Genomic DNA, 16,808 nt, shown 5'->3' with positions numbered 1-16,808 from the left:
TGTCTTGCTTCTACTGACTTTTATTCCTCTAAAGAAAGAGCCAGTGGCTGAATATTCAAGCACTTAAATTTTTTGATTTACAGCTGCTGCATGCGGGAAGGCAAATCAGCTGTTGTTCTTTCTAAGGAAGTTGTGAAGTTTTAATGTAGACATGACAATAATTAAAATGTTGAATTCTTCCTTTACTGACTCAATGCTTTTCCATGATTTGGTGGGTTTGTAGCTTTAATCTTTATCTCTTTATTCTAGTTTTTTCCCTCACTGAGTCATACAATATACAGTGCAGATGACAGAGTGAATTTAAAATCAATTCAAAATCAAACAGAAACAATAAAATGATTTAATTATGTTTTCATTCCACAATCCAATCATTTGCAAGTCCACATGCAAACGCTAACTTACATTTATAAGAATGTAATTACATTTATAAGACCATACTTTGCTAGTCGAGGGCCTTACTTCTTAAAATGCTGCAATTTTCCACCATCAGGGAGAAAGAGCAAAGCCTGCGTGAAATCTAAAGCTTATAACATTTATTGTTACTGCACATAGCAGCTTATTCTACAGTCATCTGAACCGTGCCATAATATCAGCTCCGCTTTCTAGCCTCAGGCATCGCTTATAAAGGCGAACAGGAATCCCTCTTTTTCTGTCAGTGCCTGAAATTCGCACCCCAGCAGAGTCTTTTTCCTCTATCTTCTTAAGCACTTGATGTAGGTCAGAGGCTTTAGTGAAGCCTCTAGAACAGCTAGGGAAAAAGACATAAAAATATCAGCAAGAGAACTCAGCACAGTAATCTGTTACAGGCAAACTGAGTGAACATATTAGACAAGGGGCTGGTACTGCTTTAACCGAAAAGTGTTAGAGATTAATGCGAATAAGCATATTGGAGCTTAAAACCTTTTTTTGCCGTGGCATTTTTCCTTGTTTGGCAGTGTAAAGCAATGCTGAGAGACGAAATGCAGCATGAGAGAATGCAGAATGCTTGGTCGCTTGAGGCTTTCAATCTGAACAGCCAAGCTGTAAAATTGACAAAAAGGACAAGTGACAAGTTAATTCTTGTATGTAAGGCAATAAGATCACTTGTAGGAAACCAGTTAGACATACAGTAGAGCAAGAAAAATTTCAGAAAGGGAATAATATCATTTATATCTCTCCACGTGTGATCTCAGAGATATAGGTTAAAAAAAAAAAACATTACATTTTTATAAATAGTTATGAAGAAAAATACTGTATTCCTACCATGTAGTAGGCAGCAAAGTCCATAATCCAATATAAACATATCAAATATCATATTAAAACCATGAATGTATGCACACTGTGCCTTATTCTAACAAGAAATGACATACCTCGATCCAGGCATGCTTTTATTGTATTGGCAATGTGTTTGGGATTATCGTCATGATGACAAATGAAACCATTACCAATCAGAGGGTACTGCATGGCGGATCAAATTCTGTCCATACATTTTGGTGTTTGTGATTTCATGAATTAACCTCCATGTGGAAATATGTTGAGATTTGGCGAAAAGTGCTTTGGTAATCACCTTGTTGGTGCGAAAATGCTTTTTTTAGTCCTGCTAAACTGGGTTATCTTTGAAGATTTTCATTAATAGAAATGGGAAAAATGTTACTCACAAGTGGTCTAAAGATACCACTTAAAATTGATTCTTTCTAAGTGTTCTGTTATATGTAGTCACAACACCTGCTCAAAAGTATTCTTCAAGACCATTTAAAAAAAAATTAAAGTTTGATTCCTTGGCACAAAACAAAAAGAAATAAGTGGTGGCTCAAGACTGTTCCACGGTAAGTATTTTTTGGCTGCTCCCTTTCCACATGTCACCCACATTGGGTAGGATTCCCTTTCTGGTGTAAACCCAAAGGGAATCTTGCCTGCAACTGAAGTTAAACCATAATCTTTTAGTTTATAAATAAACAAATACTTGGTATTGGAAAATATGCATCTTACAGTGTGCCGTCCCTCCTGCCATCACAGAAAATGTGGACTCTGATGGAGACAGAGTTACAGCTATTTCCAGTATTGCAACAGCAACGCAGTACTTATTTTGGATGGTTTCCTATTTTAACCAATATTATAGTTCCACTGGTCTTTAATGATACCGCTGCTACAGTCATTAGATTATCGGGGTGATTTCGGTTGAATTAATTCACAGCTGTGTAAGGCTCGTATTTCCGTAACCTCATTTGACGGTGTCATAACGCTAATTCCAGGGATAAGATTACTGGTGTATTAAATAAAACAATCGTGAATGAAGTAATTCCCAAGCTGTGAAGCTAGGATTACTTTTTAATGTGTTGACATCGTAAATTTTTTTCATGATTATTTATCTGTTCTACAGCCATAAACAGCAGCAGAACAGGGGGCAATCTTATTAAGGGGCAATTTGGTTAAACTCAGTACCTCCTTACATTTCATGCCTTTATCACCTCCTGCTCCCGCCTGGACCACTGAAATGCTGTCCTAGCTCGTCTGCCTATTTGAGCCATGTTCAGAACTCCCACATCACCCCCACCCTCATGTGCCTCCACTGGCTCCCAGTCAAGTCCTACAGCTTGCAGAAGAAATACTGCTCCTCACCTACGTCCTGGTTTTTAACTTCTGTGTGTAAAATGACCTTCGGCCCAGTAGAAATCAGATTTATAATTATTATTATTTAATCATTAATAAACCTTTATTAAAAAACACATTGTCCAGTCTTTGATCGGGGCAGCTAACTTCCTTTGTAAAATAGGCCGCCTGAATACGCCTGAATGCTGCATAGGTGTATAACATACAATTATGTGAACATAGAACATGCAAAACATAATGCAACACTTATGTCATATAAATAAAATTGTTACCGGCTGGTGCAGTCACAGTGATAGGCGGTCTTCGACTCCATGTTCTGGAGGCCATATCTTTTTTTCAAAGGAGGGATTTTGAATTTACAGTAGTCCAGATGTTTGAGGCTTTCACACAGGAGCTGGCTATCTACAGGAGCAAAAATATGTGCATATATATTTATGAGTGTACTCAGATTTCTTTACAGAACTGGGTATATTTGCTGGTTACTGATGCTGCTATTTTCTAGTAAAGATTAGCCCTCTTTTTTTGGCATTTGTAATTTGTAGTCAGCAACAATGATGATTAGCATTCTGTCCCATCGGTAACGACAGCTAATAACACAGCTGAGCAGCCTGGTAATTATTAATAGAATAATATCCTGAACTTCTTCTTTAAACACATACATTTCTCTGTTGAGCTACAATCAAACTGCTCATGTGGAAAACTAACTGATATACTAACAAATAAAAATAGCCTTGACAGTCATTCAACTCACTACCTTGCATACTTTCTAACCTCCCCTCTTGAGTATATTTTGTAATTAATAACTCAATCCCATTAATATTACAATTAAAATTAAATATAATAATTTGGATTGATCCAGAAGAACATGAATGTTTCCAACCAAAGTGAAAAATGACTAATTTTAAAAGCAACTAAAATATTAAATTGCATTTCAGATGCTCAAAATTAAAGAAAGAGGAAAATCAATGGCTTAACTTGCAGCTATAGCCCTGTCAGCAGCTGTACGCACTCACCTGTTATCTTATGCAACATTTTACTTTGTTTAAGGCTTCTCTCTGTATGGGTGCTTTGGGCTGTGGTGCTACCTGTGAGCCCCTGGTTTGAGTTATTCATTAGCAGATAGGAGTGCACCTGCTTTTGTGGCTCATCATCCTTATTAAGCGGGGCTGCTGTTTTTAGTTTTGCTGCAATGGGTGTTGCAAAAGTAGCCGTTATCAAAGTGTTTGATGTGAGTGTATTTGTTGTCTTTTCAACACCCAGTGTAGTCACTTTGATTGGTAATCTGTCCGTAGTTGTTTTCATATGAGATTTTGTTTCTCGTTCCAAACAGCTTTCACAGCCTGACTGAAAAGCATCACCCCTCACACGCTTCCTGTGTCCACAGCAGCCGTTTCTCTTGATAACGTCCTTGTGACTTTTGTTGGTTTTGGTCACTGCGGCTGTTGTTTGGTGCGGCTGAAGTTCTGGCATCTGTGTTAAAGGTGATGGTGCTGTAGATGAACTCTGCAGATCAGAATTTGAGCTGAGCTGTGGTGAATCTCGGCGTCTCAGTGTGGAGTAATCTGACAGGCCCACTTTGATATGCTGGCTTTTCTCGCTTTCTTTACTCTGTAAGCTACTTTTAGAAATCTTTAAAAGACCTGTTTCCACTGACGAAGCAGTGGCGTGTGCCTTTGATGTTGGAGGCAACTGTGAAGGTGCTGCTCCATGAGGTTTATGGCGTCTTCTGCATCCTCTTGCTTTTGTCCGTCTGCGGTGGAAAGTGTCTCCTCTGGGTGGGTCTCTGAATCTACACTGATGCTGAGTTTTAGATGACTTTCTGCGAGGGGGGCTTTGAGTTACATGCTGCTCCTTGTTACTTGGTAACTTGTTGGTGTCAGTGTCCGCATATTTTTGCTCAGCATCAGAGGTGTTGTAGGGGAGGGGGCTTTTGAAGACAGCATATGGAGCTTCTTTGGCTACTTTGCACCTATAGAGAGAGTACAAAGACTTGTTACAACAAAAGAACGTAAAGGAGAACCATTTTCAAAACGTTAAAAAAACATTCTGCTCAGCACATTTCTTATCATTTCTTATTTTCTTACTTTACTTAAATAGATCCTAGCTTTTGAGGAAGATAACGATAGTGACACAGTGGAAATTAAAGACCTACTGGCAGAGTTTAAGGCATGTTACAGTTTTTCTCAAATGCTAAAACACATTTCACAAACGTTACCACCAGGTCCCCCAATGTCCAAACACAACACCCTTCTCTAAAGCTACATAAACACAACCACACCTTCCCACTGCAAAACTCAAACTCCCACACCAAGAGAGCAGCTCGAAGCTGTCAAAACTGTAAACACTATACACAGCATTACACACTACAGCAAAACAATTGAAAACACAATGCTCAATTTGTGAGAAGGTTCTTTGTTTCATAACTGCCAATGCATATTTTAGAAGCTATACAGTAACGGATCGTCGTAGATCTCTGCAGAGGATTAGGCATTTAGATTTGTGAGTTTCATATGAGTACAGTTTTTCTCAAATGCTAAAACACATTTCACAAACGTTACCACCAGGTCCCCCAATGTCCAAACACAACACCCTTCTCTAAAGCTACATAAACACAACCACACCTTCCCACTGCAAAACTCAAACTCCCACACCAAGAGAGCAGCTCGAAGCTGTCAAAACTGTAAACACTATACACAGCATTACACACTACAGCAAAACAATTGAAAACACAATGCTCAATTTGTGAGAAGGTTCTTTGTTTCATAACTGCCAATGCATATTTTAGAAGCTATACAGTAACGGATCGTCGTAGATCTCTGCAGAGGATTAGGCATTTAGATTTGTGAGTTTCATATGAGTACAGTTTTTCTCAAATGCTAAAACACATTTCACAAACGTTACCACCAGGTCCCCCAATGTCCAAACACAACACCCTTCTCTAAAGCTACATAAACACAACCACACCTTCCCACTGCAAAACTCAAACTCCCACACCAAGAGAGCAGCTCGAAGCTGTCAAAACTATAAACACTATACACAGCATTACACACTACAGCAAAACAATTGAAAACACAATGCTCAATTTGTGAGAAGGTTCTTTGTTTCATAACTGCCAATGCATATTTTAGAAACTATACAGTAACGGATCGTCGTAGATCCCTGCAGAGGATTAGGCATTTAGATTTGTGAGTTTCATATGAGTAGTATAAATCTATAGAAAATCCTGCATGTACGTACACTACTGTAACACAACTCAATGCAAAAACAGAATCTATTGCACACAACAGTAATCTTGAAAACATGAACAGGGTGTGAAGTTTTTTTATTTACGTTATTCACACCACACACACCACAATCACTGTGCGGCATCATGTCGCTGAGCTGTTACTCGCATCTCGTCCGTAATGATGGTGCGAGGTTGTCTTGCTCTCCCTCCTGGACCTTCTCCTCTCCCATGTTGGCCTTCTCCTCTTCCTCGTTGGTCGCTCCTCTTCCTCCTCTCATTTGAACTCCTCTTCCTCATTGGCCTGCTCCTCTTCTTCCAGGGCCAGCTCTTCTCCCTCCTCTGCATCAGATTCCTCTTCCCCTGACTCTGCCTTCATCCATTGTGTTTGTTTGGAACCTTCAGCATACTGTGCACTCTGAACTTGCTTTTACATGTGGGTACAGCATTAGCAACAAGTGTCTTCAATTTTGAGTCATTGTGTGTAGTGAATGACGCCAGGTGTGTTCCCTGTGTTCAAAGATTGGTGACTGTGGCAAGCATTTTGCATCACATGGGCTTTCATTTGAGGATATGAGCAGAGTTGTTTTGCAACATGTGTTTTAGCAAGGAAAAATGTGTTTAGATTTATGAGTACAGAGGGTTGTGTTTTGTGAATTGTGTCTTCATGTGACATGTGTTTATGGTACTGGAATATGGTGGCTACATTTAGTAAATGTGTTTAGACTACTGGTCATTTGGGTTACAGGATTGGCTTTTGTGTTTTAACATTTGAGAAAAACTGTAATACAAGCTGCAGAAGTGCATCTGCCACTCAGGCTTCCAAAGCAACCATACCAACACTGTTCACAGAACAACCCCTTTTCTATGGTACTGAGCAACTGTTGTGTCTAATAATATGCAGTCAAAGTATCAAGCAACAGTGTCTGTGCCTCTCTTACATCCCCCACCAGTACATCTCAGTGCACCGCCTCTGCTGCTTGAGCTCAAAGCAGGGAATCCGGAGGATGTTGAAGAAGCTGTAGCCTACCATATTAGAAATGCTATCATTCACGTCCAGAAGGCACTGTCGAAACCTAGTTAGAGGCAGAAAAAAGAACGAGGTGAGTCAAAGTTCAAAAAGCAGTCCAGTCAATAAACACACGAATGGCAAGTGTTTCGTCATGTTTGACTATTCCCAAACATTTTATAACCACATCCGTGTGCTTCTTTGGGATGAACACCAAAAAGTACACACAGACTTGTCAAGACTGGATGATTTTACAAAATAAAATCACAGCACATACATAATATGTATAAGGAATGGAATGCCCTCCAAATACTGCAGAGCAGCGTGTTCACTCTTGAAATCAGTTTATCTGGAGGGGTGAGCGCAGTGATGCATTTATTACCCCTTTATAAACAGTTATGTCACATGGCCCCGGGCTCGTCTACTTAAATCGGTTTGCGTTTACTGGCACCCTGCCAACATGACACGATAGGAACTTTCCTCCGAGTTTATTAGTCGGAAGTTTAAGAAGGCATTAATACTGATAAATTCAGCCTTTGAGCAAATCTGCCTTTACCTGACTTTCCATGCCAGCCAGGGCAGTATGTGGCGATGTCAGGGGGTGGAAAGTGAATTAGTGGTTGCAGGAGTTTCCCTTGAGGCGATGAATACTTGGAATCCTGCCTCTGTGTTAAAGATGCCCGGTGGGTGTGTTCTGACGCTCACCTTTGGTCACACTCACAGTGTGAGACGGTGAAGAGGTTGCGGTTGAACACTCCATAATTCACCGTAAAGGCCGGGATGATCTGCAGGCAGTGGTCGTGCTCACGGCAGCATCTGTCTGTACCCTCAAACATCCCTGTGTGCAGGATTTAATCACACATCAAAGGGCACTTTGCTTGGAAGCAAAGCTTTTTTTCAAGCAAAAGATCACATACCTGATTTGAAAGAAAAAGCTGCAGACTTCAAAGGCAGTTATTTGAAAATTAAAAATGTATGGGTCACAAGATTTTCAATTAAATTAAAAACAAAACAAAACCCTGAGCCACATCTTTTTGATGTGACTATCATATAAAAATATCAAGCACCTCTTAATTAGATGTTTGGAATCTAAGTATATGAGTGATTATTTTGGGGGGAGGGTAAAACAGCTATATCACATTTTATAGTTAAAAAACAAAAAGAAATCCATTATTCTTATATTGGCATCTAAGGGTGATAAACATGATAAACAAAGGGCACAATCTGGCCTGAGATTTGACTCAGTATAGGTTTACATAGCAAAGGTTATCGACTATGAGGCCATCTGATGTACTCCTATGTGGGAGTCATACCTGCATACGTGCTGATAAGAGTGTTTGATAAAAATAATGTCTATTTTGTTCTGTCCTATACCATCTCAGTTTACAGTTTTTCTCAGTTGCTTTGGTGCATTTCTCACAACAGAATTAAACTTTGCACAATAGTTAGTTCAACCTCCACAACATGTAGTCGTTTTGGCACAACCTTGTGGCGGTTTCATGCTCATTTCGTCCAAAGGCAAATGCCTTTGGACATGAAGCAGTTGAGTAAGTACAAATATCTAAAGAATGGTCACTTTTGACTTGCTATTCATCACTATCTCCTTGCTTTTATCATGAATGTCACAATTATTTATACTTGTACCGGCTGAATAGTCATTGTCCTTACAACTAATAGTCTTCATTTCATTGCTTGTGTCAGTGCACTCAAAATTGTTGAACATCTTGTCAAACAATTTGTACACCCATTTTGAAAACCCTATTTTTAAGGAGTTTCCATGAAAATCTCCATAAATTACTTTTCTCAGGTGAACCTTATCTCACACTAATGAAAATTGGTGTGTGTTACTCTTACTTGCAACCAATGAAAAGCCTCTTCTACCCAGTCACAGGTGAATCGCGTTACAGTATCCCCTACGCTACAAGTATATATATATAATGTAAACCAACAGACAGGATTGGCATGAGGTGCATACAGAAGCTACAAAACTGCAGAACATGGAACGTCAGCCTTGTGGAAGAGGGGTGAGGCTCAGTGGAGGACAAAACCGCGTAAGAAGAGGCCAACCACATAGACACGTTCCTGACGAAATCAGGGCAACACTTGTGGATCATGTGATAAACCATGGCCTCACAATGGCCGAGGCTGGTCGAAGGGTGCAGCCAAATGTTGGGAGAACTACTGTAAGTTCTATTATTCAGACATTTTGTTGGGAAAACAGGTGAGCATACTGTAATGTAGTTATTCAGCACAAACTAATTTGCTCTGCACTTTCATAGTCATACAGGAGACTTGCATTAGGACATGACCTTATAGATCTTTACATATATACGTACTGTAACTGAAGCGCAGACTTGGCCCAGGTGTGGCATAGTGTGCTGTGGTACAATACAGTAATGCTGTAAAGAAAGGAGTTTTGAATAATAGTCCTGTAACAATTACTGTAAGCATGTTTGCGCTTACAGTTTTTCTCAGTCGATTTGGTGCGTTTCTCAGATCAGAATTGAAATTCTCATAACTATTAGTTCAACCTCCACAACACTCAGTCATTTGTGCACATCATAGTAGCAATTTCTCCTCCCTCTGAACAAATTGCAAATGATTTTGGACATGAATCAGTTGCTTCCATACATTTCCCTGCTGCTTTCTGACATTTCCATTTGCTTATGTCATGTCAGTCAAAAGTAATCATACCTATGGATGCTGAATAGTCGTTCCCAATAAAACTAATAGTCATACATCCATTGCTTGAGTCATCACACACAAAATTGTTGAACTAGTTATCACATGCCAAATATTGGCCATCTGTCAAGCAAATCCTATACCTTTCTGTATCATTTTTCCTGGAAATGTCTCAGAAATTGAACAATTGATCTCAGGTGAATTACAGCTGTCACTCATGAGGAGGCGTGTGAAAGTTTAGGTATGCAGGTATGCAAACAGTAATACACTGTACTGTACTGTGCCATCTCAGACACATCACATGTTACTGTACTGTATTTGCAATTTCACAAAAAGTTCACTCTGCACCACATAGGATTGTAAGACAACCTCGCGGAGGCGGAAGAGGGCCCCTTTTTACCCCACAGCAAGAAGAAGCCATTTGTGCAATGGTCATTGCAAACAATGCAATAAAGCTGAGAGAAATACAAAGCGCTGTCATAGAGAATTACACGGTATTTGGCAATATTGAATCTGTTTCAATTTCAACAATTGACAGAGTACTCAAGAAAAATGAAATCCACATGAAGCAATTGTATAAAGTGCCATTTGAACGAAACAGTGACAGGTTGAAGGAGATCCGTCACCAGTATGTGCAGGTAAAGCTGGTCTTCTATGTTCTGCACTGCAAACTGTTTTACAGTACTTCGTAGTTTCATGCAGTACACTTGCAATTCCACAGCACATACTCTACAATGTGTTTTACCAAATGCATGCATACTGTTTGTTACTGTACACAGGCATATTGTGACATTGCATTTCTGTCTCTCTCTAAAGCGTGTACTGGAGCTGGAAGCCAGGGAAACACTGCACACATTCATATATGTTGATGAGGCAGGTTTCAATCTGGCCAAAGGCAGAAGGCGTGGAAGGAATCGCATTGGACAGAGGGCAACCACTGAAGTCCCTGGTCAGCGCGGAGGGAATATTACCATGTGTGCAGCCATCTCAGACAACGGCGTCCTCACCCATATCCCCCTTCTTGGTCCATACAATACCCAACATCTCCTGACATTTTTAGACACTCTTTACAGGGACCTAGTCCCTGAGAATGAGAGAGGTGGAGGCCAACTCAGCAAGTATGTTGTTGTCTGGGATAATGTCCGTTTTCACCACTCCCATCAGGTCAGAGAGTGGTTTGCAGCACATGACAGAATTCTGGTTGAATATCTCCCTCCATATTCCCCATTCCTTAATCCAATTGAGGAGTTTTTCTCTGCCTGGAGGTGGAAAGTTTATGACCGGCATCCACATGAGCAAATGGCCCTGCTAGCAGCCATGGATGCAGCATGTGACGACATCACAGCAGGGTCCTGCAGAGGATGGATTCGCCACTCTAGGAGATACTTTCCTCGCTGCATTGCGAGGGATAACATCTGTTGTGATGTAGATGAAAATATGTGGCCAGACAGACAGGAACGTCTGGATGTGCCAGAATGATTTACTGTACTGTTACATGTGCTGTTTATTGTTCACATTAGTGCACAGCTCTACCAAATGGGTGATTTTATGTTTACATGTATTCTACAGTGAACAAGTGACTGTAGCATATTTTTCTTTTGCACAATTCTGTAGGATTACAGTTTTTTACAGCCGCTAGGACACATTTTACAATACTTAGGTCACTTTTGCAAAACTCTTCACACAATTCTCCTAACTGACCTTCAGCTTGGCAAAGCAGTTCATTTCACATTCAAAATGCACTACAACTACCAAAACACTTTATTCAGGTCTCAAATAAACTCATTCTTCCAGAACACTAGCAAAGGTTGACAGCCAACAAACACACTTTGTCACCCACAAAACAATGACCTAAAAAACACTAACAACATGTAGCATTACACAGTGTTTTCTTGTGTAAAACAAGGACACATCTCTGTTTAGAATTTCAATATATGTTACTGGAATGAATCAGACATCATGCAGAATTCGTTAATATTTGTTTATGTATTTTTATTTTTTTGCACTAAGTAATCCCAAAATACAAGAATTTGTATACACACCATCCACTGATACACATACAATAGTAATGCTATTCTACTCGGTCTTCTCCATTTGGCCACAGGTTCTCATCCACATCACATCTTATGCCATCTAGGGCAATACACCTAGGAAAGAATCTTCTGGCATGCCAGAATTGAAGGAGTTGAAAAATTGAAGGAGTAACACCTGTGTAGATGTTCATTTACAATGAGAATAAGCTGTGGCTGGTTAAACTGCATTTTTAGATTTAAAATATGTTTCAATAAAATATTGCTGTTGAATTTTGCTGTCTTTTTAAGTTTTGCATTGTGTTATTGTTTTGGCCATAAGTTTAACAGTTTTGAAAACAGTATGTAAGTATATGCAAAATGTCCTGTACGTACAAAGATTTTTGGCAGTTGTTGTGTCTGAGTGAGAAAATAATTCATGAAATTTGAGAGATGTAGTCATTGAATGCATTTTGTGCCAAAACAATGATAACTGATCCTCAGTTTGGCCCACATAGACTTCTGTTGTGCTCACTGTGTGAGGAGTTTTGCAAAAGTGACCTAAGTATTGAGAAATGTGTCCTAGCGTCTGTAAAAAACTGTAATCAATCAATCAATCAATCAATCAATCAATCAATCAATCTTTATTTATAAAGCACTTTTCATACAGAAAAAATGTAGCACAAAGTGCTTTACATAGTTAAAAGCAGCCCACCCCACCCTCCAACTCACTCCCCACACTCTCAATACACATATATCCCCCCACCTCCACCCACACACACATACACACACGCGCACACTTAAAGAGTAAAAATTGGGCTGGGCTTGCATGAGCCAAGTGAGGAAACATTATAACAGAGAGCAGTCTGCACCGGGAGCCGGTCACAGACCGCAGCCTCCGGGCTGGGCACACAGCAGGAGGGAGGCCAAGGAGCCCCCCAACCAGGCTGAGAGGACCCCAGAGACCCAGCAGCCACGGTCAATAACAGCCCCGGTGCAGAGAGCGCCCTCCGAGGAAACACTGGAGATATGACGCAATACGATATATACAGGGTAAAATGATAAAATAAATAAGAACAGGATACAATATAAATATAAATATAAATAGAGTAAGAAGATTAAAAAATGAATAAGAATAAAATCAAAAAATATTAGGTAAATCCTAAATTAATAATAGAATAACAGGATAGAATAAATAAGCATAAAAAATAAATAAACGCTAAGTAAAAGCTAAATTAAAAAGGTGGGTCTTGAGCCTGTTCTTAAAAACATGTACGTTCTCTGCGGCCCTGAGCTCCTCCGGCAGGCTGTTCCACAGACGAGGACCATACCACTGAAAAGCTGCCTCTCCGTGAGTATGTGTCCTGACTTTAGGGACAATCAATAGGCCAGTACCAGAGGACCTCAGGGTCCGCGAGGGTTCATATGGTAAAAGCAGATCTGAGAGATAAGAAGGCCCAAGACCATTAAGACATTTAAAAACCAATAAAAGAACTTTAAAATCGATCCTGAAACACACGGGGAGCCAGTGCAGCGATTCTAAAACCGGTGTAATGTGGGCCCGCCCTCTGGTCTTCGTCAGCACACGAGCTGCCGAGTTTTGCAAGAGTTGTAAAGTTGAAATATTCTTCTTAGGAAGACCAGAGAGCAGGGCATTACAGTAATCAATGCGACTGGTAATAAAAGCATGCATCAGCATCTCCGTGTTGGCCCGAGAGAGAATAGGGCGGACTCTGGCTATATTTTTTAGATGATAAAATCCAATTTTGGTTACATGTTTAACATGTGGGATAAAACCAAGCTCAGAGTCAAAAATAACACCCAGGTTTTTCACTTGTAGCGAAGGACATAGTGAAAATGCCTCTAATTTAGACAAGAGTTTCTCTCTCTGAGCCTCAGGACCGACAATTACAGTTTTTCTCAAATGCTAAAACACATTTCACAAACGTTACCACCAGGTCCCCCAATGTCCAAACACAACACCCTTCTCTAAAGCTACATAAACACAACCACACCTTCCCACTGCAAAACTCAAACTCCCACACCAAGAGAGCAGCTCGAAGCTGTCAAAACTGTAAACACTATACACAGCATTACACACTACAGCAAAACAATTGAAAACACAATGCTCAATTTGTGAGAAGGTTCTTTGTTCCATAACTGCCAATGCATATTTTAGAAACTATACAGTAACGGATCGTCGTAGATCTCTGCAGAGGATTAGGCATTTAGATTTGTGAGTTTCATATGAGTAGTATAAATCTATAGAAAATCCTGCATGTACGTACACTACTGTAACACAACTCAATGCAAAAACAGAATCTATTGCACACAACAGTAATCTTGAAAACATGAACAGGGTGTGAAGTTTTTTTATTTACGTTATTCACACCACACACACACCACAATCACTGTGCGGCATCATGTCGCTGAGCTGTTGCTCGCATCTCGTCCGTAATGATGGTGCGAGGTTGTCTTGCTCTCCCTCCTGGACCTTCTCCTCTCCCATGTTGGCCTTCTCCTCTTCCTCGTTGGTCGCTCCTCTTCCTCCTCTCATTTGAACTCCTCTTCCTCATTGGCCTGCTCCTCTTCTTCCAGGGCCAGCTCTTCTCAAAACAAATTTCCCACGTGTGGGACTAATAAAGGTTATCTTATCTTATCTTATCTTATCTCCCTCCTCTGCATCAAATTCCTCTTCCCCTGACTCTGCCTTCATCCATTGTGTTTGTTTGGAACCTTCAGCATACTGTGCACTCTGAACTTGCTTTTACATGTGGGTACAGCATTAGCAACAAGTGTCTTCAATTTTGAGTCATTGTGTGTAGTGAATGACGCCAGGTGTGTTCCCTGTGTTCAAAGATTGGTGACTGTGGCAAGCATTTTGCATCACATGGGCTTTCATTTGAGGATATGAGCAGAGTTGTTTTGCAACATGTGTTTTAGCAAGGAAAAATGTGTTTAGATTTATGAGTACAGAGGGTTGTGTTTTGTGAATTGTGTCTTCATGTGACATGTGTTTATGGTACTGGAATATGGTGGCTACATTTAGTAAATGTGTTTAGACTACTGGTCATTTGGGTTACAGGATTGGCTTTTGTGTTTTAACATTTGAGAAAAACTGTAAAACTTCAGTCTTGTCCTGGTTAAGCTGTAAAAGTAATTACAAACACTTCTACACAATGGAAATGTGAAACGTACGTATTCAGTGTCTCAGTTACTCCCAAGACTCCCATAACATCTACAGTGACTTTACTGCACATTTCAGATGGCTGTACAGGTAGGCCATAGTGCTGTCGTCAGCATTTTCAGATGTCACCAATTGTTTTTGCAATGGGAAACACTGAAATTATAAACTGTCATAGTGGAAACATGACAATGCCATTTGACTATCTTGTTCATAAAGATGGTGTCAAGACTTTTCATTTTGATGGCACTGACAGTTTCATTGACATGGATACTTGCTTTTGAGGTATGGATAATCAATTCTGTGCATGTGACGTGCTTTTGCAGGCTATCCACTAGGTTTTGCAGTTTGCACTAATTGTTTTGGGAAATGCACTAACTGCTGTGCAAATGTTAATGGTGTTCTGAGGAACGCACCAAAGCGACTGAGAAAAACTGTAATTTTCCTTTACAATTTATGGTTTTCAACATGCCATGCATGCTGTCCAGACTTGACATGTCATTGGGAAGCATCTACAAAGAAATCCGTCACAATGAGAACATGTTCAAACCATTTGATTTTGTGACCAAAGGTGCTGGTGTAATGAATTGTAATTGTGACAGCCCTGACACTTTGATATAAGTACTTGCTTTTGATGAATATATTATCTGTTTTGATTAAGGGACTTGCTTTTGAAGCATTGACTACTTATTTTGAGCTACTGACTTGCTTTTGAACAACTGACTTTTCTTTTTGATGAAGTGACTCACTTTTGCAAGTTATCCACCATGTTTTGCGGTTTGCACTAATTGTTTTGAGAAGAGCCTTAGTAGTGGTGCAGAGATCAATTCTGTTGTGAGAAATGCACCAAAGCAACTGAGAAAAACTGTAATGATCTCAGCCTAGCTAAAAGTTGCCAGGGTCCAGCACTGTGGAGCTGCCCTGCTGGACAAACTAGGAAATGGCATTATTTCTGAATTACTACAAGCATTTTTGACTGTATTGTGTTCTGCAAAAGAAATAGGTTTCCCCTTTTGAATAAGGGAGAAGCCAGAAGTAGCTTTAATTGGGACATAGTGGTCAGTAATATAAGCCGAAGTGAGTTTCATTTTATTCTCATTTCAATTTAAATCCTTATTGCTATCAGTGAGAACACTTTCTGGTATGTCTAGAAAATGACAGGGATATTAGTTCTTTTAATTGAGGTGATTTTAGCGACAAGCAGCTTGAGAGGTTTGGATTTTAAATGTTCTTTCACGAGGCTTTCTGTAAGCACTGCTGGAGATTACAAACACCAGGGAACTACAACTCACTTGTCTCCTCTTATCGCCAAAGTCCTCGAAAACCTCAAACAGGCCAAATATGTCAGAAAACCAGAATTCAGCAGTCTCACCTAATTCTTCATATCCGTCCGCCGTACTTCCACTGCCGCACCACAACGTGCCCGGGAAGATCCAGGCGCGTTTTCTCCGAGCTTTTCTCTCTGTCTCATCTGTTCTTGTGCGTATGGTGAGCTGTGACGCACTGGAAGCTTCGAGGTGAGCGCAGTCGGCTTTCTGCAGCGCCAATAATATGCTGCTGATATTAAACCCATAGCTTACCTCTTGACCACGTGTGTTGCTTGTCTTGCAGAGACTGTGATATCTTTCTGTCATCTGTGGACTGAGGTTTACTGTGCATGTTACCAGTCTCATATCTTGGGACCAGATGGTGAGGTACAAGGAGCGCACGCCGACTGTGTCTTCGTGCAGAAAGGAAATACGCGTCTGTACGTTACCACGAATCGATGTAAAACAGTAGAGACCCGGTCCGACCATATCTTGTGCTTTTGATAAAATGATTGCTGATAAGAAGTAAAAAAACTGAAGTACACATCTGCTTTTCATCTCAAAGTATTGGGTCTATAGTCGGTCCGGTTTAAGATACTGAAGTTAAAAATGATGACAGTGTATTTGTAGTCCAGTCAGCTTAAAGGCATCTGTCCCTGAAGAAACATTCGAGAAGTAAGGTTGAAGTTCATAGGGTCTTTATAATGCCCCTCCGATGCTGAGAAACTTGATACTCAATTTCGTGCTTGCGTTTGAGGGTGTGTACTTGTACACCTATCCTAGTGAAGACCAGATGAGGACACGT

General features: G+C 40.2%; 1 protein-coding gene across 1 annotated transcript; it reads right to left on the bottom strand.

The window, feature by feature from the left end:
- Positions 1-446: 446 nt before the first annotated feature.
- LOC308404063 (uncharacterized protein) lies at positions 447-16,654 on the bottom strand. The gene is made up of 7 exons (XM_080893903.1): positions 16,069-16,654; positions 7,527-7,659; positions 6,754-6,888; positions 3,603-4,558; positions 2,862-2,991; positions 901-1,020; positions 447-748 (listed from the first exon to the last, which is right to left on the bottom strand). The coding sequence occupies exons 1-7, from the start codon at positions 16,559-16,561 to the stop codon at positions 568-570; spliced, it is 2,148 nt and encodes a 715-aa protein (XP_080750029.1). The 5' UTR covers positions 16,562-16,654; the 3' UTR covers positions 447-567.
- Between the last annotated feature and the right edge of the window lie 154 nt (positions 16,655-16,808).

Source organism: Rhamphochromis sp. 'chilingali' (genome assembly GCF_963969265.1).
Source record: "Rhamphochromis sp. 'chilingali' genome assembly, chromosome: 10".
NCBI lineage: Eukaryota > Metazoa > Chordata > Actinopteri > Cichliformes > Cichlidae > Rhamphochromis > Rhamphochromis sp. 'chilingali'.
The sequence above is the reverse complement of the archived record's forward strand: the minus strand, read 5'-3'. Positions and strand labels throughout refer to the sequence as shown.

What these genes read in the sequence shown, in the direction of transcription:
- LOC308404063 (XM_080893903.1), bottom strand. Translation starts at nt 16,561, where the DNA reads ATGAAAAGCAGATGTGTACTTCAGTTTTTTTACTTCTTATCAGCAATC. An exon ending in AATGTTGCATAAGATAACAG is followed by an intron (nt 2,992 to 3,602) that starts GTGAGTGCGTAC and finishes TTGCTCCTGTAG; the next exon opens with ATAGCCAGCTCCTGTGTGAA. An exon ending in CACTGTGACTGCACCAGCCG is followed by an intron (nt 1,021 to 2,861) that starts GTAACAATTTTA and finishes TCAATTTTACAG; the next exon opens with CTTGGCTGTTCAGATTGAAA.